This window comes from Pelobates fuscus, chromosome 12, assembly GCF_036172605.1.
Source record: "Pelobates fuscus isolate aPelFus1 chromosome 12, aPelFus1.pri, whole genome shotgun sequence".
Classification (NCBI taxonomy): domain Eukaryota; kingdom Metazoa; phylum Chordata; class Amphibia; order Anura; family Pelobatidae; genus Pelobates; species Pelobates fuscus.
In genome coordinates, this window is record NC_086328.1 from 19,686,877 (window position 1) to 19,705,598 (window position 18,722).

At 35.4% G+C, this 18,722-nt stretch overlaps 1 protein-coding gene across 1 annotated transcript in view; it reads right to left on the minus strand.

Moving 5' to 3' along the window:
• Positions 1 to 869: 869 nt before the first annotated feature.
• VSTM2B (V-set and transmembrane domain containing 2B) overlaps positions 870 to 18,722 on the minus strand; it is a 64,525-nt gene continuing 46,672 nt past the window's right edge. Inside the window, exon 6 of the mRNA XM_063437721.1 lies at positions 870 to 1,623. Within this exon, the coding sequence (XP_063293791.1) occupies positions 1,535 to 1,623 (89 nt within the window). The 3' untranslated portion in view covers positions 870 to 1,534. The remainder of the gene's footprint in view (positions 1,624 to 18,722) is intronic.

Below are 18,722 nucleotides of genomic sequence, written 5' to 3' on the forward strand. Positions count from 1 at the left end.
CAAAGTTACAGACAAGAACTGCGCTTTGTAACTATTAAGCTCCACATCAGCAACAAAGTGCGGTTCCTTTCTGGAATTGTGGTGAATATTAGTGGCTTTCGGCTTTATCATACCATGAATGGTCATGACAAAAGGGAAGACCTTCAGAAACCAACTGACTTAAGGAGGAAACAGCTCTAGTGGTTGTCTGTCCGAAAGTCGCTAGAGGTGTATTCCTGGACTAATGTAAACATTGTCGTTCTTCAGAAGCAGAAATATTTCACGTTGTCTGAGTAAAAGGACAACATTCATATCGTATGGTCTTTTTTTTGCTCTATAGGAGGCCAAACCTTTCTGATACACCAGTGGTAGAAAGGAAGTAAGTCAGGGGGCAGTCGTGTAAGGTGCGAGGAACCAAGTTCCAAAAACAGTTTAGCCCCTAAAAGTAAATAAGCTGAAGTTACTATGGGGGTAAGAATGTTTCATAATACTTGTTTCATGCCAGGTAATTATTGAGAGAAATGCATATTATACACAGATATTATATATACCAAGTAATATGCATATAATTCTTCTATATGTTTCTAACCATCACGTATAGTTATAACATTCCAAAGTATGATGGCTAAGTCTAAAAACAAAATGGACACAAAATGTAAATAACTAAAATAACTGGAAAACTTCTAAAAGCCTGACAAAATTCTTATTCCACACTCAAAGGTAATGAATTTAAAACCAAACAGCAAAAGGTAGGCTGAAGTAGCCAAACGGTGGCTATAGCTGTGTTGGAGATATTTTCTAACATTTATTTTTTATCTAAATTGTACAATTCAGTTTCTAAATCCACTGCTTCTGTTGAATAGCCACGTGACAAAACAAACTCGGGAGACTTATTTCAAAATCGTTTTATTTCAGCTGTTATTCAGCATTATACAATACAGTTTTTATAAACAAATCATCTTACCTTGTCTCCAATCTTTATTTAAAAATAAATATTATTGACTGTGATTAATTACCATGGTAACATGTGCCTTTGAATCAAACTGGGGGAAAAAAAAAGAATTTAAAAGAAATAATTTAATTTAAAAAAAATACCGGAGGAAAATAAAAAAACCAAACCAAAAACATTTAAACACACCCTACTTAAAAATATTTCCCTTCCTTAGAAGGTCTTTAAACTTAATAAATTTACATTTCGTCATAGAAATAACTGCTCAACAGTTCGTGCAAAAAGAACAATGAGGGATTTTTTGTTTTTGGAAATAAATGCCTGAAACGGTACGTTCTGTTTTATTAGAAATTAATGATGCCATGCACACAGCAAGGCTTGAACCAGACTCTTTCTTTTCTCTTTTTGGAAACTAGATGCGTTATTTTGGGTGATTTAATTTGTGTGTCAGTTCTCCAAAAATATTCTTTTTTTTCACCTTGTAGTATTTGCCATGCTACTTTCAGTCTTTTTCCTGTCCCTCCTTAAATGTGGCAGCTGTCATTAAGGGTGTTGGATAGGATCCTACTGTTTGGTTGTTTAACAAATGATTCACCAAATGGTCCATTAGTGGTTCAGTAATAAATATACAAGCCGATGAAATACCAGGAGGAACACATATATTATTGGATCGCTGGACAGAATGGGTCCGGTGCCTGTAAAGCAAAAAAGAAAAATGCGTTACAATAAATTCATTTCATATATGTAACAATTCCAACAATTGCAGCTTGCTTTTCTACCTATAGAACAGGTATATAGCAATAACTGTTACAGTACGTTGGCACGCACTATGTGCTTCAGACCATACAGTAAAACACATTTAAAATATTCTCTGTTCTAAAAAACTAAACATTTCTTTATACTTTTTGGATTCTGTTTATTAATCTGACACTGCGACCTCATGATCCTTACACTGATTGTCCTCTTTATAAGATGACTGGCCATTCACTTTTAAAGTTCTAGATTAAAGGTTCCAGAGCTCTGTATGTACTACAGTAGTTATCATGTCTGTTTTTGAAACCCTGGTGTAGTTATCTGATTACATCTTTACTCTATCGTAGTAAATATTCCTCATTTTGCCTGAATTGGTGGAATACGTCGATCATTGCTGGACCGTGAGGATTCTGTTAGGAACTGTTTCAGAGACGTATCTTTCAACTATTTTGCACAAAGCAAAATAACTGATTTGGTCAGCAATCTTATTCACAAACAGGTCAGATGAATGAACCGGGAGACGCTAATATATTCAGACTTATTAACTGGTTGCATTTTAATTAGAGAGATTAGAGACATCTTATAGAGAATTGGCTCCAGAGAACGTGTCTTAGCACTATTTAAGTATAGCTTGAAAATTAAGTTGAGAACCTCTTGTTTCAGCGTTTAAACAGAATTTTGCAAAGCAAACAATGTATCCAACATATATCTTTGTGACAACAGCCTGAACATATTGTGCCTGCAGATGAATTTTCAATTTGTTCACCAAACCACATCATATGCTCTCTTACAGAAAATGATACATGCAGTGATCTTGAATTACAGAGCTGTGCTTTATAATGAGAGGCAAATAAAGCAAAACCCTCAAACCCATTTATATTCTATAAAAAGGGGAAATAAAATAAATAAATACATCTGCTTTTTAAATACGGATCTCCCTATTCCGTGTCTATAGCAAAATTAGACTTTAAAATGTTCAACTTGCTGATCGATATTCACAGCACTATACCTCCGTAATTGCAAGCAGAAATCATCTGACAAAATTAGTAAATTGTTAGTGAGGCACTAATTTAATTATGGGGGAAAAAGGGGTGAAATGGAAATATGTCATTAATTATCTGATCTGCAGGTGAATAAAAGTGGTTCATGTGAGTGGTGTTAAGGAACAATAATGCACACTGAAATATATCTATAGGAAGATAATTACTATGCTATTAATAATTGCCTGCCTACAAATGGAAATATTAGATTAATATGTACACGTGACTATGTACATGTAAATTAGCGATTGCAAAGAAAAAAAAAAGTATAAAACAATGACCAGATTAGAAAGATTCCTGGATGGAATGATTCATTTCTTGAGTGTGATATACTTACATAATTTATAAATAATCTACTAGTTACTGAAAATGCAGAATGAATTACGATATCAGCTTGAAAGCTTTATTTTTTTGTAGAGGTCTTGACAGTTTCTTACAAGTTGTGCAACATACACAAATATAAAAGTTATTATACCCACAGTGAGATTTTGTGATTTTGAGGTGGTAGGGGAATACACCTTTATTACACCCAATTATTATTTACTGTAGATATTGGAAGCGCCGACACGACTATCTTTTCTGTTTTTGCAAGTTGTGTAACTTGGCTTTAATGAAATCTCATTCATTATAACCTAGATTTTTGACCAACCAGCTGGACACACCTGGAATTTTGCCTATTAGCGATATTTGGGGTCTGCCTTACCAATGCTTATGTTAAGCAATATGAAAATAAGCATGCATATGTTCAATTACCATAGGAGTCCACTCACAACATGTTATACAAGCTCTAAATCATCCTAGCTTGTCATTTGAGAGGAATAAATGCACAAGTTAATGGGCAGAGTACCTGAATACTGAAAAGATTCTTTTAAAAGTGGGTCACAGCTTTTGCATTGGCTTGTTGTCGTAATTATGGTGCTAAGAGCCTGTTGGTGCTGTCAGATCATTTTGGGGCAGTTTGAGATAAATTATGGCTCTGCACTGCTAGAATGGCATTCTAGCATCACCACCTGCTTGAATAAGACCAAAGATCATGTTTAACCTTGAACAATTATAGGTTCAAAGCACCGGGGGATAGTGGACCCATTGGTCTCAGTATCAGTATCATTTCAAGTTTGCCATGTAATCTTCATCTTAAATCTAAATATAAGAAATGACTGATTACTAAATAAAGAGTTAATCTCAAGCCATATGAAAGTATCAATTATGCCAACAACAGTGCTTTTCAATATCTACAACAATGCAATTCCTTCATGAAGATAAAAATACATTGTATCTAATTACTAGTGGGTCATTAAGAGACTGACATAGACATGTTACACAATACACTTGAGCAGTTTACATTGCTACATTCTCAAACCTCCTGTAGCCCATAAGAAAATGCTTTAATAAATTGCTGCATAATATAAAATGATAAAACCCCCAATATCCTGCTGTCTAAAGAGACTGCTGGCTCAAGATCCCCATATCTGGGCTATTAGCACACAAAGCCAACCCCTATCACCACTTTTGGAGTTTTTCTATAGTGAAAAAAAAAAGTTAAGAGGAAGGACTCTATTACAGGACTCTATTATATACATATGATATTGCAACACACCTTATGATATAGCTGTTTCTCTACACTGTATTAACATTTATTTTAGATTAATATAAATTGTGCTTATTTGCATTTAATGCTGCATAAAGCACCAAGCTGGATGTGACCTCTGAGTACATCAGTTATATCAGTTTACCTCTACACTAAAATGTATGTAAAAAAATAAAATAAATCAATACATATTTAAAAAAAAAAAAAAAAAAAAAGACAGCAGACACAACAACAGTTTTTAAAATAGACTGCTGTTCAAAGAGAGAAATAAATACAATCTAATTTTAAAAAAAAATACATTGTTTTCTTCATTTCGGCATTCATCCTCTGCAAAAATATTAATTGTACAACATATCCAAATGGCTTCTTTTATTTTACATGACACCTATACAGATATCAGTATTTACAATACTGGGAGGGAAGCGGTCAAGCTGTCCATCTATCCACTGCAATGCAATATAAGTGTCTCTAGATACACGGAATGAAAAGAATGTGATAAAAAAAAGATATTTCGGTATAATATAAAATACAGATAAAAAAGAAACTCCATTTCCTAAAATCCTCCATATCTTTTTAATACTCTGAGTTGCATTCGTGATCGCCCCAATAAATCATGGAATATTTGGGGAACCAGATTAGATGTTGTGCTTTTACTTAAGAATTTAATGTAATAATCTTTTAACGCCGATGATTAGGCAGGTACTCTTTTTTTTTTTTCTGTAGGTGGTAGCACTCTTTTTTTGTCAACGATCCCAACCTCTGGCATCCCTGCTATAGAACTCTACCATTTATAAAACACACCAGCTATAGTACACACTCAACCTTAAGCTTCTAGTAACTACCCCGCACACAATGGACTCGACCTTTCATTTTTTTGAGTTCACTAGACGAGTATAATTGAATTAAGTAATAGAATAACATACTATATTTGAAAACATTTAAAAGGCCTTGTACACTTTCTGCTGAAATACTATATTATCAGTATTATTGGAAGAATCATTTAATGACCTAGGTTGTAAGAGTCACAGGACAGCCTTCATAGGATGCTGTCTAGGCTAAACACAATCCAGTACGGCAAGGGTTAAAAGTTATATTTTAATGCACTGTGCAATTCCAATAGAGAGACAAATATGCGAGAGTGGAAGGCGCTCCATCATGCAGTACGCACGTACACACACACATATATAAAATAATTACTTCTATCGAGGATCCGTGAGAGCTCTATGCATGTGCGCACACCTCATTATACAGCCAGCTGGTGTGTACTAAGCTCTGGTGCGGTGCGGTGAACACCTCGCGGCGGCCATTAGTGAAGATTTATCACCTGCTTGAGGATGGTTAGATACGCACTTATTAACATTTTGGTCTGTGAATTATTATAAACAGATTTTTCTTTATCCAATACTTTACACGTCACGTCATCACAGAGACAGTAACTTACTTATTCCCTTATTCCTAACTTGCTACAATAAACACTCAACTTTGCTCAAACGTTATCTACATGAAGGGTCTCCAACCTAAACCTTAAAGGACACGGTAGGCAATTTAAGGGCTTCATCTCATTGAAGTGGTTATAGTGTCTGAAGTTCTCTTGCACTCTCCTTCCATTCAATGTTAAAACTCTTTTTATGGCTTAATGCAAAACGACAGTTGTAGCCCAGCCCCTCTGTGTATCTAATGAGGAAGTATTAGCCTGTGCAGAAATGGGCATCTGTGATTGGAGAAGAGTGTCAGCTGACTGGTTTCAGCCTATCACAGCGCCCATTGCTGGTGTGAATTGGTATGATTAGAATGGATGAGTGTAATCCCAAGTGTTTATTGTAGCAATGTAGGAATAAACAAGCGAGTTACTGTCTCTGTGATAACATAATAGGCAATGTTTTGTATAGAGAGAAATCTGTTTATTTTAATTCATAAACCAAGATATTAATAAGTGCGTATGTAATCTAGAAATTATGTGGCTTCTCCCAGCAAACTTACTTTTCTGCTTTGATCCACCTACATATCAAGATCATTAAACTACATTTCAGCCTGCCGTAACTTGACTATTTACAAAAACACAATTATTCACAATGAATGGTGTTGTTTTTCACTAACTGTGATGTCTCGCCATCTATCTGTCTATCTATCTATCTGTCTATCTATCTATCTGTCTATCTGTCTGTCTATCTGTCTATCTATCTGTCTATCTATCTATCTGTCTATCTATCTATCTGTCTGTCTGTCTATCTATCTGTCTATCTGTCTATCTGTCTATCTATCTATCTATCTGTCTATCTGTCTATCTATCTGTCTATCTATATATCTACCTACCTGTCTATCTGTCTATCTGTCTGTCTGTCTGTCTATCTATCTATCTGTCTGTCTGTCTGTCTGTCTATCTATCTATCTGTCTATCTGTCTATCTGTCTATCTGTCTATCTGTCTATCTATCTATCTATCTGACAATTTGTCTATTGTGTATATCAGTAGTTTTACGCAGTTAATTTATTGAAACACATTTACTAAATAATTACCATGATGCAATGGGGTGGCAAAATTAACATTTTGACCACATGTTGTGGATTGACTCACGTGTGTCACAAGTTAAATCTATCGCACCTGGAATATAACATGATTGAATGCCTCCCAGCATTTCAAATAGACAAAGAGAGACAAAGACCCTTTTTTATTTTAGGAGTGTGTCTTATTAACACAGACTGATTTCTAAACATATTTATTGAAGTTTAAATACACATTACTGGAAGTATTATTGCCATGGAGCTCTGTTATACACTCACCAGGTCATTTACTCAAGTAAAAAACGATTACTTTACATTACACACTTTGTGTATACTTTGTGTATATGTATGTAAATAAATATATATAGACATACACACAAACACACATGGCAACATTGTAGGGAACTAAGAAGCCATAAGGTATGATGTTAATTCCAATGGTAAAATAGAGATAGCAGGATAGGATCGTAAATACAAAGTATATATTGGTGAAAAGCTTCTTGCTTCCAGATCACCCAGGTCAATAGTGTGATTGATTCAAGGTATAGTAAGTACTATTCGAACAGGAGATACCATCACAAAGTGCTTTTAGACTTTAGCTTAAAGTGACACTATAGTCACCAAAATATCTTTAGCTTAATGAAGCTGTTTGAGATCATGCCCCTGCCGTCTCACAGCTCAATTCGCTGCCATTTAGTAGTTAAATCACTTTGTTTCTGTTTATGCAGCCCCGGCCACACCTCACCTAGCTGTGACTGACACACAGCCTGCATTAATAAAAATGGTTTCATTTTCAATCAGATGTAACTTACTTTAGACGTTTTTATCTCCTGCTATGTGAATTGAACTTTAATCATATACAGGAGTCTTCTGCAAGGTCAACAGAATTTGCAATAAAGGAAGTATAAACATTAGATTTCACTTAACAGGAAGTCTTTAGATGAGATGTGCAAGTCACATGCAGGCAGGTGTGCCTAGGGCTGTATAAGCAAAGTGATTTAATCCTTGTGTTTAGACACACATATGAGATGCAAAATCTAATTGTGTTTTATTATTTAAACTTTAATCAGTATCATAATTTCAAATGTATGTTTTAAATTTGGCTATTTTTGCCCAAAATTTAAAACTTCCTCTGTATTCACTCTGAATTCACAACAATTCCCACTTTAGTGAATAACAGTTCCGGGGTGCATAACATTTTCAAAATGTTACCATTTATAAAAAACAGCTCTGCAATTATTATTTTCAGCATCGATGGCCTGAGATAGTGATTTATTTCATTAAAACAGCTGGCGTGAATTATTAATCATTTGAAGATATTCCTTATCATCTGTGGCTAAATGCATGCTAGCTGTTACAGGTTTCATCCATTATTTGACTATAAATACCATCACTCCTTCAAAAAGCAAAACTTAGCATATCACAAGCTACTCGGGCTCTTCAACATAAGGGCATTCTTGACACTGATGAATACGTAGCTTATTTTGGGGTCTCCTCAGTTCTTCTTTGACAGAAACACTTGATTAGTGTTTTCTTCCTTAAGGAACGATTGTCAAAGACTGTCAAAAGAAGAGATGTCTCACGCTATGAATTCAAATCTCTTATTAACAATATTCCTTGGATACAACATGCAGAGCATTTTGCCTGTATTATTTTAACCGCCATCGTTTTTGGGAGGTGACAATAAGGCTCACATTGTGCTGAACAACTAATCTCTTTCAAGAAATGAACACAAAGAGTCTGCTTTAGTTGAAAGAGATGCAATCTGCTTATAATATCCAATCAGTGATATTTTGATCCGTTGATTGGCCTCACTCAGTCACATTCAGAGGACACACGATGTATATTTTTATGCAATCAGGATGGCGAAGTGAATGCATACAAAATGTGAATTATCGTGGCCTCAGCACAATCACATAACACCATTTATACACGCCGGCCAGCTGCAGAGACAGTGGTAATCACAGCTGAGCATAGCAAAATCTAATCCAAAGACCGATGGGTGAAAATTACAAAGTATCACAGCTTCCGACAGCGAACTGGATGTCTTGGTGAGTTTGAAGACAGTTTTGGATAATGAAGGATTGTCGAGAACTCAAAAATATCAGATGATAAATGTTGTCCTCAACAACCTTACAATGACCTTCGGACCAGACCATGCCAAGGTCAATGATATTTGCTTGGAACCACAAGGATATTTCCTGGCATTTAAAATGGGCAAAGAGGAAACGATTGCTTTAAAGGACATGGACAGTTGATGGAGACATATGAAGGCATTCTAACTTGCTTTGTGTACTATTTATTGCCATCTATGTAAATCACAAAATTATTTAGATCAATATCTGAGTAATGAATTTATGAAATCAACATAAACACATTACACATTAGTTAGTGTTTTATAGGAGTGAAACTCTGATACACAACAACTTGCAGTAACTAGGCTTACCGTATAATACTTCTCCAATTAGTATGACTTTACTTTTGTTCATTCCCCCCCCCCCCCCCAAATTGCAGTTTTGGTTTTTGTCCAAGTAAAAGGTACAGAAAGCAAAAAGTGTAGGGGGAGGAAAACAATGACATCACTTTTCAACAATACGACCATTCGCTAGTTAATGTACTTTAACAGTGAGAATTGCAGGTGTTGTAGTAATATAGAAATGTCCCTCAGATTATCAGACCTCCAAAGTGTCCCTATGTAGGAGAGACAGTCCCTATTTTACACCCAAATCCCTTTGTTAGTGTTAATCCTAATGCCCCTCTTTTCTAGGAGCTCCACGTTGTTGTGTCTGAATTTATACCACAGCTGCACAGCAATAATACTCACAGTAATGCGTCTTTAAATTACAATAAATTAAAGTGTCTCTCTGTCTATTTGAAATGTTGAAATTATTCTATATTTGCTTCCATAAGCCAACATATGTTATAAGCATGTGCAACGACCAAACAAGACATGTAATTAGCTGGTAAAATAAACACGTTAGATATACTATAACAAAAGACTCTGCTCAAAAGAGCTTACAGTCTATAACATCATAGGAGGATGGATTTCATCTATTTAAAGGCACGATGCCACTTTCCAATATTTTTATTATTCGGTTTACTCATCACTTATAGTTAACAAGTATGTGCTTGTGAGTCCTGAACAATAAAACAAATTGTGAAAATTCACACTATTGCATTTAACTCATCCTGTGACTGAGTGCCTCCATCTTGCCTCACTGTCAGTCACTGTTAGATTGATACATTTAAAGGACAACTGATAGCCTCCCCTGCTTCACAGAAGCAGGGACGACTATAGAGACTAGCAGGGTTACTTACTAAAGTGAGAATTTCAAATTTAAGGCCAGAGTAGTTAATTCAAAAGCATAGACGACAATTGTTTTAGTTCTGCTAGTTTGACCTTAAATTTTAAATTTCCTTTTAACTCACCTTGAAGTCTCACAACTCTCTAATTGTCGGGTTTTAAGCAGTGTCCGACCCAGGGTGTATATGGTTATATTATTTACTTAATTTAAAAATATATATATATATTTTGCAAAACTAGATGAAAACACAGTTTTGAAGTGACAAAACAAAAATGTTAAAACATGTTCTTGGTGATTTTCAACATTTAATTCAATGATATAATTTGCAGAGAAGTAACTTTTCACTTCTAAACCTTACACAATGGCATTTTATTCTCACATTTAATAAATAGCTTTTGTAACATGTAACGGGCAAAGTGAACAGACAACTGCTTTAAATGGGAATGTAACCTGCAAGGCAGCAATAGTTTTTTTTTTTTTTAAATCTGACATTTGTGTTATATATTTACTGTCGAAGCGACCCGAGTAATGATCATAATCTAAAACAGTGGTTCTTTAACCCTGGATCTGGGCGCAAAATTGGACCCCCGTTGAAATTTCAGTGGCTATCCCCTTGGAATAGACACATCGTATTCCTAGTTCCTAAGCAATGGCCCCCCCTTAAGTGCACTATGTCCCCCTTGCAGTGAGGAGGTGCTTTGTCACAATTAATTCTGCTGTATATTATTTCACTATTGAATAATGGTCCACTGAGATAATTTTAGAAATGAAAAATGGGTCACTAAGCTAATTCCATGCCCGTAATGTGATCTAATAAGGTTGGCGATGGACAGAATGAACTATAGATAGAATTTTGCTACTTACAAAATCACATTAACTTTAATATGCAGGAAAGAGTTAAACTCACCCAATACTTGTGGATAATAGCAATTAAATATTTTGTTGGGAGTACCGCTGTCGCTTTACCTAGGAGATAACTAGAAAAGCAACATTAGATTCTTGCTTTTAAAAGCTGGAATTTTGTAAACTCGCAAAGGTCAAGCACAAAATTTCGTCTGCATTAAGTCAGAGAATGGCAGAATGTATACACTTGTGTAAAATGTTAAAGCTGCTCTAAGCAAAAGCCGCTAATAGACAAATCCTTTTTCTAGTGGGTTTTTTTTTTTTTTTTTACATATTTCTTTTAAACAGCATGATTGTATTGTCCTGAGTATTGCAAAAACGCTGGACTTCTCTTAGAGCAGCTCACATTTTGTGCCAAGTTAATGTAATTACCAACCAATTCACCAGCTTCCTACTCCCGACTGATAACCTGGCATTACAAATGCTTGCTTGCGGACTGTTCCTGTGACAAACAGCTCATTTTTGCTGACAAACCAACTCATTTTAGTAGCAAGTAGTTTTTTATGACATAGGCAAACCTGTACTCATTTTATGTTTTTGCAACTGACGGTTGGGAGTCCTAAATTATCAGCTTCAGTCAGTGCCGTGGACAATTCCCATTGGCGTACAGTCTTAGCCTAATAAATCTCATGATTCATATTCTGGGGTGGGTTTTGTTGCAAGATCTACACAATAAAGTCATTCATATTGCTAATTAGGGCTTAGACCTTAAAATAGCAAATAAGACCACCTTATGTAGATAATCAGACCCGCTCACACACTGGAGGAATCCGAAATATGAAAATGACACAGTAAAGTAAATTAAAAATTACAAAAAATGATTAATTGCCAGTCCATCTTGGGAATTTGTTTTGGAAATATTATAATATAATATTTTTCCACAGTCCCCCCCACATAAATTCTGTTTTGTAGCTCTGCTTTGTAATAATGTTAATGAAAATGTAGAAGGTGCTTAGGTAATTCTAAAATGCATTTTTAACTCTAAAAACATTCCCTTAACATACACCGAGATCTAAAATAAACCCCTAACCCAAAAACACTTCCATAAACCTAATGTGTGTGTGTTTAGTCATTCAGTTGTGTTCGACTCTCCGTGACCATATGGACCATAGCACGCCAGGTACATCTGTCAGTCACTGCCCCTCTGAGCTCCAAGAACTGCGTGTTCGTGGCTTCAGTGACCTCATCTATCCATCTCTGTCTCTGTTGTCCCCTTCTTTGTGTGCCTTCAATCTTTCCCAGCATCAGAGTCTTATCTAGAGAATCCTGCCTTCTCATTATATGGTCAACATATTTGAGCTTCAGCCTCATGGTCATAGCTTCCAGTGAACAGTTTGTCTTAAATTTCCTGTAGTACGGATTTATTGGATCATCTTGCAATCCAAGGAATTCCAAGCAGTTTTTGACAACAGCACAGTTCAAAGGCATCAATTCTACGACGCTCAGCCTTCTTTATAGTCCAGCTCTCACAGTATGTTACTACTGGGAATACCATAGTTCTGACTATGCGGACCTTTGTTGATAGTGTAATTTAGTTTTGAGTTTTTATTGAGTTTTTACCAGCTTGTCCAAGCTTGCCATAGCTTTCCTCCCCAGAGGTCAACGTCTTTTAATTTCATGACTACAGTCACCATCTGAAGAGATCTTAGATCCCAGGAAAATAAAATCTGTCACTGCCTCCACTTCTTCCCCTTCCTCAATTTCAGCCATCAGAGTAGTATCACCCGCATATCTGAAGTTGTTGATATTTCTTCCAGCAATATTGATTCCGGCTTTGGATTCATCCCAGCCTTACGCATTATGTATTCCGCATATAAGTTGAAAAAATAAAGTGACAATATACAACCTTGCCGCACTCCTTTTCTGATCTTGAACCATTCTGTTGTCCCATGTTCGGTTCTGACTGTGGCTTCTTGGTCCACATACAGATTCCTCAAGAGGTGGAAGAGATGATGAGATGGTACTCCCATCTCTTTAAGAACTTGCCACATGTTGTTGTGATCCACACAGTCAAAGGCTTTAGAATAGTCTATGAAGCAGAAGTAGATGTTTTTCTGGAACTCTCTGGCTTTCTCTATTAACCATCATACATTGGCAATTTGATCTCTTGTGCCTCGTCCTCTGCGGAACCCAGCTTGTACATCGGGTAATTCCCAGTCCATATATTGTTTGAGTCGAGCTTGTAGGATCTTAAGCATTACCTTGCTGGCATGTGAAATTAGTGCAATTGTTCGATAATTGGAGCACTCTTTGGCATTTCCTTTTTTTGGGTTTGGGAAGTAGACTGACCTTGTCCAGTCTTTTGGCCACTGTTGAGTTTTCCAAATTTGTTGGCATAAGGCAAGCATAAATTTCACTAACCCTAATAGATATCAATAAAGCTAACACTTAAACACATTCGTAGCTTGAAAACACATCCCTTACCCAAACACACACCTTCATCTTTGGCCCTAAACCCTCCCCAGCCTTAAAACACACTTCCACCTTTGGCCTTAAACCATCCCCAACCCTAAATCCATTAAACCTTTCCCAACTCTAAAACACACTTCCAGCCTTTGCCTTAAACCTTGCCCAACACAAAATCCCTTAAATCTTCCTCAACTCTAAAACACACTTCAACCCCTGACCTTAAACTTTCCCCAACCCTAAAATCCTTAAGCCATCCCCAACCCTAACACACACATCCACCCCTGGAATTATACACCCCTTTAACCCCCCGAAAAAAAACACATGCAGCACTATCCTTAAAACGCAACCAAAACTGGAATACACCTTCCTAGCACAAGAAGTCGTAAATAAAACACATCACACAATGGTCGTTCCAAAATAACGTATAAGGCCGAGATAAAAAGGGTTATTGCCGATATCTAAGTAAAGTGTTCTCCCTTCCTGTTTTATGTGGAAATCTATCTGATCCATCTGAAATTTTTTTACCAAATAATTTGTGATTATACCTACCTTCTTAGATAAACTAATGTACAATATAAATAAAACTTTGAAGATCTAGAGTCCAGTACCAAGCTAATGTGTCTGCAGACACATTTACTTATGATTTAAAAACGCACAATGTTCCAAGTGGCTACAGCAATTCATGGTAATTTTCTTCATGTGAGTTTGTTAAAAAAAAAAAAAAATTACGGATAATGCTTAACTCCCTGCAAAATGTAACATTGCATCTTACACCATAGGGAGATATTTCACTTCATTATCCTGCTGTTCCCACGTGAGGATTATAGGACAGTTTGTCAGTGGGTTGTGATTTAGATGTTTGAGTTAAATATCTCAAACGAGTCATCTCACGTTGAGGCCGATATCTATTTTGTTCCGCCGGGGAAATGTTGTCTATAACTGTGATCATATTGTTCTAACAATGATTGTTTAAAGTTTACACATTTACATAAAGTTACAAATCATCCGATACATAAATACCTCAAACTTTATCCTTTCGCTGGCTGAGTTATAAAGTACACATGTGCGCACACCAAAAAAAATCAGGTTGGCTGAACCATTATCCCCCAAAGCAGAATATTTTTTTGTCCAAATGGTGCTTCAATTCAGCAGAATTTCGGTACTGAAAAACTGATTCGCACCTGAAAATGGGCCAATCAGTGAATTTCAAAATATATACATACTACAGTCTTAGTAATTGAGTGTTTCTTGCCATTTTCAGTACATTTCAGCTAGGAATTCAGGAATCTGGACATATCGCATTTCGGACCGAAATTAAGCTCCAACATTAGTATCATTAATTCCAAAGCGTTATTCAACATGAATCTCTATTAACAACCTAGAACAGCAGGTCGCCTAAGTTCATCTGTGTACTAAAGCAATTCTTAAAGCATTTTATCACATTAAAAAAACATACCGCTAAACTAGAATGGAGTAGGAATCTGAAGTCCACCTTACACATCATGCAGTTTCCAATAATCCAGAAATAAACCGTAAACATGGGAAAAACACATTTTAGGCCAAAATCATGGATTTGGGGCATTTTTACAACTTGACAGATTTGGCTTAAAATCTAATCTCCTTTCCAATCTTCATTCCCAGTTTAATGAATAAGGCCTGTCCACACACAAAAGATTGAGTTTAATGAAGGCTCAGTCCACTTTAAACCAACGGTCACTCTACTCTCAATGGATGACCTATGTCCTTCAATGAACAGATTAACAGACAGGACCTTTTATATAATTTTCTATCTAAACAATCACAGCCTTTCTTCATAACTGAAATTTGCAAAAAGAAAATGTTAACAAGAGACATTCTAATTCCATTTACACTGCAGAGCAGCAAATAATGATGCATAAAACAAAACAAAACAAAAAAATGATCCCCAAGGATAACCGAATATATTCTCTCCACCTCCCTTCAATCAGTATGTTAATTGCTTCAAGAAGAAAACTTTCTATTAGATCGGAAAATGGTTTCCCAACATGAAATCTGCTTAATTTGCATGGCTGCGTTCCTGACTATAAACAACATGTTGTTTTTATGCTTTAAGGCCCCATAATTCGCCCATCATTGGCCGCATCCTAGTAAACACGACTCGCCGTACTTGCTCTTAAATGGCCAATCAGTAAAGCTGGCTTGTGGAAATTGTTGACTAATGTTAAAGCAAAAAGACAACAGCAATTGTTTAAATCAGTTTTAAGCTTGTGGCTGAATGTCTCTGAATGCTCTAACAAGAAACTAAATAAGTCTGACAGGCTGGAGAATGTATGTCCTTGAAAATCGGCATAATTCTCTTGTTTATGTACTCCATGGGCAAATTAATAAATTGCAAGGCATTTGGCCTCCTGTGCTCCAGGAAATAGGTACAAAAAAAAAATCGAACTGCGGTCTTGCTTTTAGCCACGTTAGATATTAACTGTTTTTGCGCCGCCAAGACTGCGCTCTCCATTCAGCGGGAAAAACAGTAAAACAAATGTAATAAAACCATAAGATAAACGACAGTATCTGGGCTACTCTCTTCAGTCGGCAGGCTATTGGAAAATATTACGGAATAAATATTTTAACATATTCCTAGTGGCGGGAGATAGCTTTAAATGGAAGTAGGTATCAATGAGACAGGGAAAAGTAAATGTAACATACAAAACAAAAAATACAACACAGAAAAATGCTAAAGGCAAACACAGAAAAGGAATGGAGAGAGCTTCAAATAAAAATAACTGACAATATATTATGCGATACAACGCAGACGTTCGTGCAGTGGTATTAAATAGCACTCTACGAAGCTCATCTTTACTTTTTTACTTCATACAATAATCTATTTTATCTTATTTTACAACAGCTTAAAACAAATTAAACACCGAATAAAGTAAGATCAGTAATTGCAACACTGAAGATGTTTGTGTACTAGATTTTCTTTATGTACAATAAAACAATCACAAATTGCAAGCAATGGAATGTATATGAACTGCGTAAAAACCAACAATTTTAGGTGGAAAAACAAGAGGATTTAGCAACATCAAATTTTCTATCACTGTTAGATAGCCAAACTATTATCTATAATAGGTGATTCTTCAATCAATTTTAATGTACAGGCTATACAAATATATTATATTAAAAATATTTTAAAAAATAGATAAAAAAAACCTGCTTTAAAATCGCTAATCTAAAACCTTATTTTGTTTCTGCTATATTCCCAGAATGCAGCATGACAATATGCAAATTAGCAGACAGCATCTCACAGAGCACGGCCTAATTTCTATGCGTATCGGCAGCAATGACCTGTTGTTTGCATACAGCATTTAAAACGAAGTATGGGATACCATATACCATATATTTTACATCAACCAAGAAACCCATTAATAAACAGAGAGTTTCAAACTGTTACTATCTTTTCACTTCATAGTAAGAATATACTTTAAATAGTGGAGTATTAAAATGTTACAAAAATCCACAAAACGTTCTTCCTTCCTTGAAACCTTCAAAGTCTTCATGTTTGGTGTCAGCAACATAACAAGACCTCAAATTCATCTCATACGGCAAATTGCAGCTCAGACACAGTAGGCCCTCAATGCTTCTCTCTATGAGATGTATCTAACTGGACCAGAGGAGATCTCATTGTGGGTCGAAATGGATGCAGAGAGGAGACTTTCCTGACTCAGGATTATAGGTATGTATAACTGCTCTTGTATTCTTTTTTTTTTACTCATATGGGGACCCTAAAAAAGAACACTAATATTAAAAAATACATATATTTATTTTTATGGTAGAGTTTTCCTTTACTACATATTTTTACATTTATTTTATAGTTTTTCTTAATGTAACAAATCCAGATCATTGTTCCTGCTCCGTATTTCCTTAAAATACTCTGCTTGTTATTCTTCTTACAATATACCATGCCTTGCAAAGTATCTAGAACAATGGCCAATTATCTCAATATCACTGAATTACAAAAAGTATATTGACATTTTATTCTGTATGAAGTTTTGACACACATACTTGCAAGCTATTATTTTAAGTGACATTGTTATTTTGGTGGGAAAGGTCTTTAAAAAACAAAACAAAAAATAAAACAAAACACAAAAACTGAAATAGGTTACGTGCATAAATATTCAACCTCTGCACATTAATATTTTTTTTAGAATCCCTTTTGGCTACAGTAACAGCTCTTAATGATCAATATAATCACCATAACAATTTTGTAAGATTACAAAGGTTATGGAACAATGTATAAATCACACAGCTATAACCCACCACTCCAGTTCTGATTTAGCACAATAATATTCAAAAAAAAATTCTATAGTAACCAAAACAACTTTAGCTTAAAGAAGTCTTTTTGGTGTATAGATTATACCCCTGCAGTCTCATTGCTCAGTTCATTGAATTTTAGGAGTTAAATCACTATTGTTTCTGTTTATGCAGAAATATTAATAATAATAATAACAATAATAATAATAATATATTCAATCAGATATTAAATTACTTTAGAAGTTTTTATCTCCTGCTCTGTACATTAAACTTTAATCACACACAGACGGTTGTTGCAGGCTCTAGAAGTCTATTAACAGAGCAGGAGATATGAAATTCTAGAATCAACAGAATGTACAATAAAGGAACCTAGAGTATCTAGGTTTCGTTTTCAGGAAGTGTTTAGGAAGGCAGTGCAAGTCACATGCAAGGAATTGCACTATCTATAGTGACTCTTTAGTAGGTTCGCTTGTATTATTTCTCTTTATTTTAATCGAGCCATTTTTTATACAATTTTGGCATGACTCCCGTCACTGTTTTTGAGATGCATCTACAGCATGAAGCTTTCACCACCATATTTCTGTAGAATTCTACTATTTGCAATACAGTGATACAAGAAAACTTGATATACTGGCCAACAGCTGAAATCATCTAGCTTCCATTTATTACCAATGAAGGAAATAATTCAAGCTACATTTTGCAATATTGTAATAAAACATTGTGATTATATAATTCAGAAAATCTATGTGGATATACTGATAAAGAAAGACCCCAGGGCGCTGGTTTAATGACTTATCCCAATGGAAACGCTTTATTTCAACAGTATGTGAGCCCATAAAACTAGCTTTGGAAAAAAGTCATGGAACACAGATAAAAGTCAGGGGTCTCTATATGACATCTCTAAAAACAATCACATTTTGATCAAAATCCCAATTTGCTATTTCCCTGATATGAAAACCATGGGGGTTTCTATTTCGTTGTTCCCTTTGATGGTGACTAACCCAATTG